The following is a 12,633-nucleotide window of genomic DNA, read 5'->3' on the forward strand; positions in this document are numbered from 1 at the left end:
TGATAGATCACTGAGTAATAGGCCAACCTGGATTACAGAGAAAATTCCATAACAGCCAAGCTTAGGCAATGAAGGAAATTATCAAAAACAGAAAGCTGATGAAAATGGAATGGATTTAGGCAGCCATGTTCCAGTCCCAGAAAGCAGCAGAACTTGGCATCTTTGGCCATGTGCTTCCAGTTTTTGAGTCAGGGATAGAAGAAAAGGGTTATGGAATTTCCCTCCATGCCTAAGGAAAGCTGCTGAGGCCAGGCACGTGTCAGTGGTGTCCCCGAATGGAGGTCCAGAGAGGCCATTGCATGAAGCTGTGAAGTTGAAGCCTAGGTTGCCTTGGAGACCCAAAGATGTTGGAGATGTGAGAGCCATGAGATACCTGCTGAGGAAAGCTGCTAACAGGGAGTGGAAAGAGCCCAAGAAAAAGAAGTATATTTCAGTCACAAAGCTAAAGGAATTTGGAGATCTGAAGAGCATTTTGACATCAGACATGGAGATACAACATTTGGAATTTGCCAGCTGGCTTTTGGTCTTGCTTTGGTTCAGTATTTCCTCATTATGTTCCTTTTCCTATGTTTTGGAATGGTAATGAATATTCTGTGCCATTATGCATTGGAAGTATGTGATATATATGAAAGTTTTTCCAATTTTGTTTTTAAGGGCATTGTAGTTAAGAGATGATATGAATCTCAGAAAAGACTTTGAACTTTGGACTTTTAACCGTTGTTGAGACTGTGATAGACTATGGGACTTTTGACTTTGGACTAAATGCATTTTTGCATTATATGGCTACAAACATTTGGGGGCCATGGAACGGAATGTGGTGGTTTGAAAGAAAATGGCCCCAAGAGAAAGTAGCACTATTAGGAGGCATTAGCTTGTTGGAGTAGGTGTGATTTTGTTAGAGGAAGTGTGTCACTGTGGAGGTAGGCTTTAAGGTTTCATATATATTCAAGATACCATCCAGTGCCACAGGTTCACTTCCTGTTGCCTGCAAAATGTAGGAATCTCAGGTTCTTCTCTAGCACCATGTGTGCCTATAAGCTATCGTGTCCAACCACGATATTAATAGACTGAACTCATGAACTCTAAATGAGACACTCCAATTATATGCTTTACTTTAAAAGAGTTGCTGTGGTCATGGTTTCTCTTTACAGCAATAGAAACCCTAAGATACCACCCATGAGCAAGATGCTGGCTTTAAATCTAGTAACACAAATACACATCACACACACACACACACACACACACACACACACAGATAAATTGGAGAAGACCATTTAAGTGAAAGTGTCTTGTGGGCTTTAAAATTACACATAACATGTAGAATTTTAATTTTTCTTCCTAATATTTTAAGCTATCATTCATAATTTATTCATTAATTAGGAAATACAGAATGCATATTTTTAGTCAAATAAAACTATAAAGTTTTGACGGTAGTGATATTTTCTCTTGAATATTTTCACTTTTTACCACTACACTAGAGACACAGGAATTCAATATCATGTTAAGGTCAAGGGCATGGATAACATTATGGACATAATCAGAATGACCTAGCATGACGTTCCATAATCTTTGGACTTAATTAATGACTTATGTGTTTAAGAGAAAACAAATTAGTTTATATTCCTCTTCTGAAATAAAATAATTTATTGAGTAGAATAAAAAGGTTATGATTGAGTACAGGATATGGATAGCTGAAATTCCTCCACATGACCCTCATAATCCAGTCTTGTTCATGAATCATCCAGTCTCTTCATTCTTATATTCTGCCTCAGGACCAATACATACCTTTCCACCTCTGAAAAGCTTGGTGATGTTCCCTTTATTGCTTGGTCAGATCCTGAGGGAAAAGCCACTATATCCGTGCTCCTGCATTCTAGGCCACCTCTAGAGCTGGATCTCTGGGTTTAGGGACTCTAGTTGGTGCTATTTTTGCAGCTTTCATGCTAGCCTAAATTATTCAGATATTCCAGACTGCGTCCGGCCTAATATAAAACATTTGCAATATGGGTTTAGCAAATCCAGTTATCTTCCATACTAGCTCTGAACTCCTTGCTGAATTACGTACTTTCTTAAATCTCCTGTGAAGGCAGTCCTAGCCAGCTCAGTGGACAAGTGTCAAGCATTATTTTCCTGAGAGTGTTTTGTAGATGTATCCAACCTTCTTATTAAATAATAAACACAGAACCAATGCAAAGAAGAAAGCCAAGAGGTCAGAGCTAAGAGCTAAAACCTTACCCTTCCTCCTGCGGTGGTCCTACCTCTCCGAACCAGAGCTATCCCTGTGTTAAAGTCTTTATATAGAGGTCCTGTCCTGCCTTCTCATTGGTTGTAAACCCAACCACATGACTGCCTCCTCACAGCCTGTCTGTATAGGCCTCCAGGTTTTCCATGATTGGTATTAAGATTAAAGGCACCGCCGGGCGGTGGTGGCGCACGCCTTTAATCCCAGCACTCGGGAGGCAGAGCCAGGCGGATCTCTGTGAGTTCGAGGCCAGCCTGGGCTACCAAGTGAGTTCCAGGACAGGCGCAAAGCTACACAGAGAAACCCTGTCTCGAAAAACCAAAAAAAAAAAAAAAAAAAAAAAAAAAGATTAAAGGCATGTGTATCCAATAATGGCTGTATCCCTGAACACACAGAGACTTACCCAGCTCTGCCTACTAAGTGCTGGAATTACAAGCGTACGCTACCACTGCCCTGCTTTCCTATGGCTTGCTAATAGCTCTGACCCCCGGGCAACTTTATTTATTAACATACAAATAATATTTTAATACAAATAAAATATCACCATAGTGTTTCTACAACCAATGCTTATCTTTGTTCTTTTCCTGACAATCTGTGTTTCATGAAGATCTTAGATAGTGATGATCAAGCCCATATGGTTCAAATGAGTCTACCCATCAGAGAGTAATTTCCCTATTTTGCTTAGATTACCTAACCTGTGTCTCAAAAAATATATTGTATTAGCCTTGCAGTGGTGGTGCACACCTTCAATCCCAACACTCAGGAGGCAGAAGCAGGAGGATCTCTATGAGTTTGAGGCCAGCCTGGGCTACAGAGTGAGTTCTAGGAGAGGTGCCAAAACTACACAGAGAAATCCTGTCTGAAAAAAACAAATATATATTATATTGTTTGTCTACCTTTTGGCACTCACACTCAACATATCTCCTGAATTTAAGTGGCTCAAAGGCATATCAGGGACTATGGGGGTCTAGCCCCTTGATAGTCCCCTCCCCGGGTCCAGGAAGAATCTACAACCAGCTGATAATTAATCTTTGATGAGAAGAAATGAATCTATGTACACGAAACTCCTTAGTCCATAAACTTTATTATTCTGTGTCAGTTACAAGCTTATATTCTGCTATCATATTTTAGCTCATTTCTAGCCTGATTTCTCTCTACACTTGTCTGTGGTCCCCTGTAGGTTCTGCCTTAATTCCTTCGTCTAGTTCTGCCCCTTCTAGGTTCTCATCCATCTTGTCCTTCCCATATCATCTCTTTTCCCATCTCCTTCTCTCTCCTGTTCCTCTCAAGTTCTTACCCATCTAGTTCTTCCATTCTCTTTTCCCTTCTTTGTCCTTCACGTGCCCTGGAAGTCCTGGTATATATACACTTACAAGTAGTATTCCCTTAGCAGTGCAAAACCAGACTTCCAGGGTCAAACAGAGGGGTGATAAGAATCACATAGGGAGGCAATAACTGTTAATTATCATTTGCAACCACAAAGGGAAGTAACCAGTGGGGAAATGAATTAACTAAAGGCTAAATTCAGGTAATATCTAAGAAGAGGGCTCTTATGTGCTCAACTATAATCTTAAACATGATTGGTAGAAAATGTTAATCTATAAGTTGCTAGGTCAACGGGAGAAAATAAAACTGTCTTCTTTTTTCCGGTGACTCATATCTGTCCAAGCTATCTGCCATTTTTCTTCAGGGTGGAGGAAAGTGTGCTCAGTCACTAGGCAGCCTGTGCAGCTAGATGCCTCTGGGGATAGTTAAAGGGAGATCTGGAACTAGAGGTAAGGTTTGGGAAAGGAAGAAGTAAAGCTTAGTTGGCACATCCACCAGACCTTCTCAAACAGGTAGCCCAGATGCTTAAGTCTGTTCCTAGAGAGTACAGTGTGGTGGTATTCTGTTCCCAAAAATATTGTGCACCCTAATAAACTTATCTGGGGTCAGAGACAGAGCAGCCACTAGACACAAAGGCCTTTAATCCTTTAATCCTAGCATTTCAGAGGTAGAAATCCCTCTGGACCTCTGTGAGTTCAAGGCCACATTGGAAACAGCTAGGCATGGTGACACATGCCTTTAATCCCAGGGAGTGATGGTAGAAAGGAAAGATATATAAGGCGTGAAGACCAGAAACAAGAAGCATTTGGCTGGTTAAGCATTTGGCCTGGTTAAGCATTCATGCTTTTGAGCAGCAGTTCAGCTGAGACCCATTCTGAATGAGGGCTCAGAGGCCTCCAGTCTGAGGAAACAAGACCAGCTGAGGATCCGGTGAGGTGAGGTAGCTGTGGCTTATTCTGGTTCTCTGATCTTCCAATTCACCCCAATACCTGGCTCAAGTTTGATTTTATTAATAAGAACTTTTTAAGATTCATGCTACATCTGGCGCCCAACGTTTGTGGTATGAATTCACAAAAAAAGCTGCTTTCCTTGGGCCTTGTGGGCCCCAGCTCAGGCCCAAGCTACACTCAGCCAGTTGTGGTGGCATGCCGGTAGGATTTGCTGAAGGAGACAGAGGCAGGAGGATCCCGAGTTTGAGGCCGGCCTAGGAGGCTTGCTAAGGAGAAGTTTCTGCTCAGGACCTGGCCACAAACAGTAGCAGTGGAACCATGGAGGCAGCGGCTGCTGCTCCACATTCCTGGCTACTTCTCATCATGTTGGTGACTGCTGTGATGCTGCTATCTGGGACAGAGGGTTTACTGCTGCTGGTTCAGATAAGAATTGCCAGGACCATCATGTTACAAGAAAGCATTGGCAAAGGTCAGTTTGGAAAAGTTTGGCAAGACAAATGGTGAGGAGAAATTGCTGTGAAGATTTTCTCTTCTAGGGAAGAACATTCGTGGTTCCAAGAGACAGACATTTATCAGACTGTGATTGCTCCAAACCACAGAGGAGGCACAAAAAAAAAAAGTCTGCAGGGAACCATGACCACGCCTAACAGTGACTTTGAAATCTTCAAAAGGATGAAGAGACCCCACAAAGATGTATCCACATGGACTATGGTAAAGCCATTAAGCTGATTAACATCATGGAAAGATTGACTTTGGATTACAAACTGTTTAGGACAATTTCAAGATGGCTAGCTGAGATGATCCAGCCAGACAGACTACTTGAACAAGGATTTGAAATAAGCCCTGCACTTTCTCATCATGCAGAGACTGAACAAATGATACAGGACTTGACAATTAACCTAAAATTTTTCTTTTCAAGATTCCCTAAAGATATCTTCACCCCTAGAAAGCAAAAAGAAAAAGAGAATATAGATATGAGATAGATCATTGAACCTACTCTGAGAAAAAAAGATAAAGAAATAATAGAATAAATAGGTAGATCACTGAATCTACACTGAAAAGAAAAGGGGGAAATATAAAAATGACAAAAGGTAGATTACTGAATATATTATGAAAAGGAAAAAATACTTTTAAAAAGGAATTACTTGTTTTAAATAGGATAAGTAATGAAATTTTTTGAGTTTATCAAATGTTACTGGACTGGATATTGTTATATATTAATGGAGTTTTTTGTCTGAATCTGCCAAATGTTAATGGACTAGACATCGTTAAGGTAATCTTGACTGTTTATATTGTATATACTTATTGGATATAATTTTTCTTGTATTAGTTATAAGGTTTTTTTTAAATTTTAGACAAAAAGAGGGGAAATGTAGTGGTATTCTGTTCCCCAATATATTGTGCACCCAAATAAACTTATCTGGGGTCAGAGACAGAACAGCCAACTAGACACAAAGGCTAGAAAATGGTGGCACTCACACCTTTAATCCCAGCATTTCAGAGGTAGGAATCCCTCTGGATCTCTGTGAGTTCAAGGCCACATTGGAAACAGCCAGGCATGGTGACTCACGCCTTTAATCCCAGGGAGTGATGGTAGAAAGGAAAGATATATAAGGCGTGAAGACCAGAAACAAGAAGCATTTGGCTGGTTAAGCATTTGGCCTGGTTAAGCATTCAGGCTTTTGAGCAGCAGTTCAGCTGAGACCCATTCTGGATGAGGACTCAGAGGCCTCCAGTCTGAGGAAACAAGACCAGCTGAGGATCCGGTGAGGTGAGGTAGCTGTGGCTTATTCTGGTTCTCCGATCTTTCAGTTCACCCCAATACCTGGCTCAGGTTTGATTTTATTAATAAGAACTTTTTAAGATTCATGCTACAGTACAGAGGTATCTCTGATAAAGTACTTTCCTCCATTTGGGGATGGACCTGGCTGGATGCTGCCAATGATGATAATTACAGGGAGGCTTGAACTGGAGTTCTGGCTGAGCATAGCTATCAGTGGAGGTTATCCAAATATTCCTAGAAGTGGTTAGATAAGGAGTTAGAGGTCTATAAGATTAGTAAGGCTATAAGAAAGGAGGGTCTGCGCTAAATTTTTTAAAGCTATTACTGAACATCCACCTGACCTAGGTGGTGTCTCCTTGTGGAATTTGTCTTAAATCAGGAGATTTGCACGTGGGCTGTTATTACTGCTAGTCCTTGAAAGTGGCCAAGGGAGATATCTGATTCCAGAGAAAGCCTTTCCTGAGGCAGTTCTCCAAATATCTGGAATGTGTATGTCCAGAGAGTGATCAGTCCACACTGTTAGCCCTTCTTAGGGAAAAGTCAATTGGGAAAATTATTAAGGCACACATGATTTTCTTAACAGAAGACAGCTGATATATAACAAGCCAAATAACACCAAAAACTCCTTGGGATTTGGCTTCCTCTGGAGAAATTCCCTGATTCCTCCAGGTAGTGACTTTGCCATAACCAGCTGAGTTCTTATGATATATTCCTGTGGCCTGTAGCAAAGGCACATTATTCTCTATTATAATTTTATACACTAGGGCATTGTAATGGATACATTCAACAATGATGAAACATGAATTTTCCCTTCTGAAGTAAAGATCAAAATCTGGTGAGTATCCTTTATCACATGCATCTTCCTTCTCATTTTCTTGGTATCCAGGTTTGCTATTTTGAATGAGGTAACCCCCATGGTCTCATACTTTTGACCCTTTATCTGCCTTGGTAGAACTGTTTGGAATGGAGATGAGGTGTGGCCTTTTTGGAGGAGGTGTATCATGGGATGAGCTTCTCTCTGCCTCCTGCTTATGGATCCATATGTGAGCTCTCACATGTTCCTGCTGCCATGCCTTCCCTTAGCCACCATGAAATCCAGCCATCTGAAATCATAAGCCTAATTAAAGGCTTTCCCTTGTAAGTTGTCTTTGTCAGGTGTTTCATCCTAGCAATAGAAAAGTTACTGCACATGAGGATATGAAATTGAACATGAGATACAACCAGTACTTTCAGAAATGAATATAGTAGGGGAGATGCACAGTAACAGGGTCCTAATTTCCTGTTGTACACTTGCTCAGGTAGAATTACAGGCTTCTTTTCTGTCCTAGTGAAAGCGTTTCTTGTATATTCCTAATACAGAGGATTTACAGAATAGGGTGAACAAGTGCTTATGTTTTTGATGATTGGTTTGGGTTTTACTGAGTCTTGCTATTGCTAGCTCAGACTTTTCTAGAACATTCTGCAAATCCCAGGCTGGCCAATGTAACAATTACAGAGAAGCACATGTATAAAGAGTTCCTCTTTAAGAAGGTCCCAACGGCAGGAATCAATACAGGCTATTGTTTGTTTTCTTGATTGCCCACCATAACTAGAACATGAATCCCTATTGATAAAGACACAATTTCAACTGAAATTCTCCACCTAACTCACTAGCTTTCATGATCCTGAAGTTGCTCTTCAAACTCCTGGTGGAGAAAAATACTAATCAAGTCTTACACAGCTGTGGAACTCATAATCTACAATAATGGTGACCTGTATGGCAGGATAGTAACTCATGCAGTAATCCCTATCATGGGTGTAACTTAGAGCTTTCTCCTTTCACCTGTGACCCACTCTCTGGCATAGAACTACTATCTAATACATAAAGCCAAGTCTCCATGGCTGGGAAAGTCATATGCTCTATGAGATACCATACGACTTGTATTTTTCTGAATAGACAACATGTCAAATTGGCTTCTATATAGTTATATTTATGCCTATAGATTTGTTATGATGTCAGCCTTCACCAGAGAAATTCTTTCTTTGTAAGTGGGTGATACTTAAAGTAGAACCTCACAGCTTTTCAAATTATGAAGGATAACTGTGGAGTACTCACACTTATCCTCAAGGAGATATTTACATCATATCACCAGGCTCAAGGAATGCCTCACAACAGGATGTAGAAAGACCATAAGAACCAGAGGATAGCAAGGAGTCCTGTGAAAAGTGCATCCTCGATATGATCATTGTCCTGCACTCCTGAACTCACTGCCAAGGTTACCAGTGCAAGATCTGCAGAAGATTGGGTGTATCATTATTTCAACTTTCATGGAGGAGAGGCTAACTCTACACTATTCATTGACAGACTACTAACAGTTAATGGTTGCTGGGAAAGGGTATCACATTGTCTTTAGCCTTAGAGCCATTGTTGAGATGAGTGTTCCAGTAAATAACCCCCAACTCATATTCATACTAGCAAACAAAAATAAACTCACTGAATCAAAGAAAAGAAAAGCATTATAGTTGTTGGTAAGTGTAGTGAATAGAGTTTCAGTGAGAGAGGAAAGAGCATAATGAAGTGAAATTAAAATAAATCATTATTTAGCTATTTAAATTGCCAAATAATATAGCAAATAAAAATATAAAAAAATGAACAGAGTAGGTAGTATATGGTATAGCATTAGGTGAATACATACATATAGACTTTCTAGAAAGAGGAGAAAAAGATTAATATACAGAAAACATGCTTAATGAAATTCTATATGAACATACAAGTCCTGGAATCTCAGAGGCACTCAAATAAGTTCAATGGAAAACACATATCCAAAATATCAAATCCTAGAAAGAAAAAAAGACATGAAAATAAAGTGTGTGTGTGTGTGTGTGTGTGTGTGTGTGTGTGTGTGTGTGTGTGTGTGTGATAGAGAGAGGGGGGGGTAAGTTACATTTAAGAATTCAAGTAGACTGAAATTAATTTCTTAATAAAAAGGTAGCAGTATTGAGATAATTTGGTAATATAGCCAAAGTTCTAGCAAGAAATAACATAAAAAAACTCCCTTTAAAATAAAATATAAGATGACCAGAAAGCTTCAGAAATGAAGAAAAAAATAACCACTCTCTGTAAACAAAGGAAAGGTGGACTTAACCTAAAAATGTGTTTGCATTAAATTCACTAAAATTAATTAAAGTGAAGGAGAAAAATAACTTTCTCAACAGGTAAAAACACCAAATCTTGAAAAATTGGAACATAGAAAAATGTTCAAAACAACAAGTAAATACTAGCATAAAAATTTCTTATATAATCATTAACCATGCACATAATTGGAAGAAATCATGCAGTCAAAAAGGAAGAACACCTGGATGGAGAAAACAGAACAATCTGTCAGAAAAAAAAAACATTTCATGAGTAAAAACATAGTCTGAAAGTGAGTGAGTATACTGTACATTAATAGAAAACAAAATGGAGTAAGGTATACAATATTTACATTAATAAAATAGAATTTAAGTGAATAGCATAAAATGTGGCAACTAAAGTAATTATATCATGTGGTGGTTTGAATATGAATGGCTCCCATAGGATCATAGATTTGAATGCCTACTCATCAGGGAGTGGCACTTGTAATAGAGTATTATTTTAACGTGTATTACTTCTGTTTATGTGGCATTTGTTTAAGTCTGTGAAGCTGTGTTACTGTGCCTGTTTAAAAGCCCTGATGGCCTAATAAAGAGCTAAATGGCCAATAGCAAGGTAGGAGAAAGAATAGGCAAATAGGCCAGGTGGGCAGGCAGAGAAGATAAATAGAATGAGAAATTCTGGAAGAAGGAAAGAGAAAGAAGTGATAGTCAGAGAAAGAGGAGAACTTCAGGGGTCAGCCACACAGCCACCCACCTACACAGCAAGCATGGAGTAAGAGTAAGATTTACAAAAGTAAGAGAATGGGGAAAGCCCAGAGGCAAAAGACAGGTGTGTTAATTTAAATAAAGGAAAGCTGGCTAGAAATAAGCCAAGCTAAGGCCAAGTATTCATAATTAAGAACAGGCCTCTGTGTGTGATTTATTTGTGAGCTGGGTGGTGGGTCCCACAAAAGAACAAAAGCAGTAACAGGCACTGTAGCTGGAGAATTTCTCTCCAACTCCCACCAAGTCCCGCCAGTTCTGGAGCCCACTTATAAAATAAACACACAGACTCTTACATTATTTAAACTGTTTGGCCATTAGCTCAGGCCGATTATTGTCTAGCTCTTACTCTTATATTTAGCCCATTTCTATTAATCTATACTTTGCCACGTGGCTCGTGGCTTATTGGTACCTTACATCTTGCTTGTCTTGGCTGTGGCTCCAGGCAGTCTCCCTCTCTGCCTTCCTGTTCCCTCAATTCTCCTCTCTGTTAGTCCCCGCCTATACTTCCTGTCTGGCTACCGGCCAATCAGTGTTTATTTATACAGAGCGATATCCACAGCAAGGCACTATTTGAAAGGATTAGGAAATGTGGCCTTGTGGGAGGAACTGTCATTGAAATTGGGTTTTGAGGTTTCCAAAAGCCCAAATCAGGCCAAGTGGATTGCTCTTCTTGCTGCCTACAAATCTGTACATAAAATTCTCAGCTATTTGTCCAGGTCCATGTCTGCCTGTATGTTGCTATTCTTCCTGCCCTGACACTGGACTAAATTTCTGAAACTGTGAGCAAGTCCTGAACAAATGCTTCCTTTTAATAAGAGTTGACATGGTCATAGTGTATCTTCAGAGCAAGAGAAGATTGACTCAGAAATATAGTACAGGAGACAGTTAAACAAAGGAATAAGTTCAGTTTCCTGACTGCTTTAATCGATAATTTTGAGTCACTTAAGCAGATAACACCTATAGAATCAGAGTAAGTTTTCGTTTAGCGTTAAACTTATTGTCTCTAGTTGATGAGAGAGGACATGTTCACCAATTTCCTGAGACAGATGAAATATAATTGTTATTGCTGTTGATGGGACCAGAAATGCATGACCAGTGAAGTGTAAGGCCCTCAGCTGCAAATAATAAGGTTTCTCAGCACCATTCTCTCTCTCACACAGATAAATAACTTATTTGGCAGCTGGGTTACCCCCCCCCCCCAAGAAAGGAAGTTTTTGTTAAGGTCTGAATCACTGTGTGAGGAAAATAAGAAGCTTGGAGACAAAAATAAACTCCCAAATCTTCAGGCTCAACTCTGCTGATCTTGAGTGTGAAATCTGTGTCTGACCCACTGCCACTGAACCTGTCTGGGACCCCAGAAAATCGGTTGGAAATCTCATAGATGAGGAGCTGTGGAGACTGGCCTGGCCTCTGCAGGTACCATTTCAAATAAGTTTTTCCATTACTATAGAGGACACTCTGGCTAGACTTGCAAGAGATAGAAACTTGATCACCAAGGCTGACATGCAGGGACAGTGGACTTTCGGTCATCATAATATCACATCTGGAAGCTAAAATAATAAGAGAGAAGTACAAAGTCATGGACAAACTTCATGAACAATCTGTGATTTCTTTTTTTTATATTTATTTCAACTTAGATGTTTAAATTAAATAAAATTCTTTTTTTTTTTCGTTTTTCGAGACAGGGTTTCTCTGTGTAGCTTTGCGCCTTTCCTGGGACTCGCTTGGTAGCCCAGGCTGGCCTCGAACTCACAGAGATCCACCTGGCTCTGCCTCCCGAGTGCTGGGATTAAAGGCGTGCGCCACCATAAAATTCTTTATTACACTAAAATTTGCTTTTTAACAAAGAAAAAATGAACTAATAGCCCTAAGGGTTTCTAGCTATAATTTAGACCATCCTAGTCCATCTCTATCATAATCTTCATTATAATACAGGTTCTTTCCCATCTGGTTCCTCCCACTCACAGATGTAAATCTCAGGGCTCCCATCCTGGAGGATAAGATCCATCTTCTCTACATGGACAGAACCCATGTGATCAGCAGTAAGACTCAGGACTCATCCCCACTACCCATCCTCCTTCCTCAGTGTTCTTACCAGGAATCCTGAACACCAGCAGCACCAACAGCATAACAGGAAACTTCATTTTGAGGAGCCAGTCTAAGGAGACTAATCAGTCACTACAAGAGGACTACATTTATCTCAGACTAAGAAGGGTGGGTCCTCCCTAGGGAGTAATATGCAAAGGCCTGGGTTAGTGCTGAAGTACAGGCAGAGGAAAGAGTTATGAGGATTTTCATGCTGGCCCCTCCTTCTTTATCAGAGTCAGAACAAAGTGATAAAAATGAGCAAAGCTGTTTCTGTGTTCAAGAGAGGCCTCCTGGTGCTTATCTGATGAAGGAATGTGAAGATGTTATGGTCCAACATAAGGACCCAGAGGCATGAATAACAGAAA

General features: G+C 40.0%; 1 gene segment (V, D, J or C); it reads right to left on the reverse strand.

The window, feature by feature from the left end:
- Positions 1-11,122: 11,122 nt before the first annotated feature.
- Positions 11,123-12,324, reverse strand: LOC128099637 (immunoglobulin kappa variable 2-29-like). The segment is given in 3 exon segments: positions 11,123-11,137; positions 11,414-11,730; positions 12,276-12,324. Coding segments are annotated over 3 exon segments (381 nt in total).
- Positions 12,325-12,633: the final 309 nt, after the last annotated feature.

This window comes from Peromyscus californicus, unplaced genomic scaffold (genome assembly GCF_007827085.1).
Source record: "Peromyscus californicus insignis strain IS unplaced genomic scaffold, ASM782708v3 Scaffold_6__1_contigs__length_162567912, whole genome shotgun sequence".
In the NCBI taxonomy this organism is placed as follows: Eukaryota; Metazoa; Chordata; class Mammalia; order Rodentia; family Cricetidae; genus Peromyscus; species Peromyscus californicus.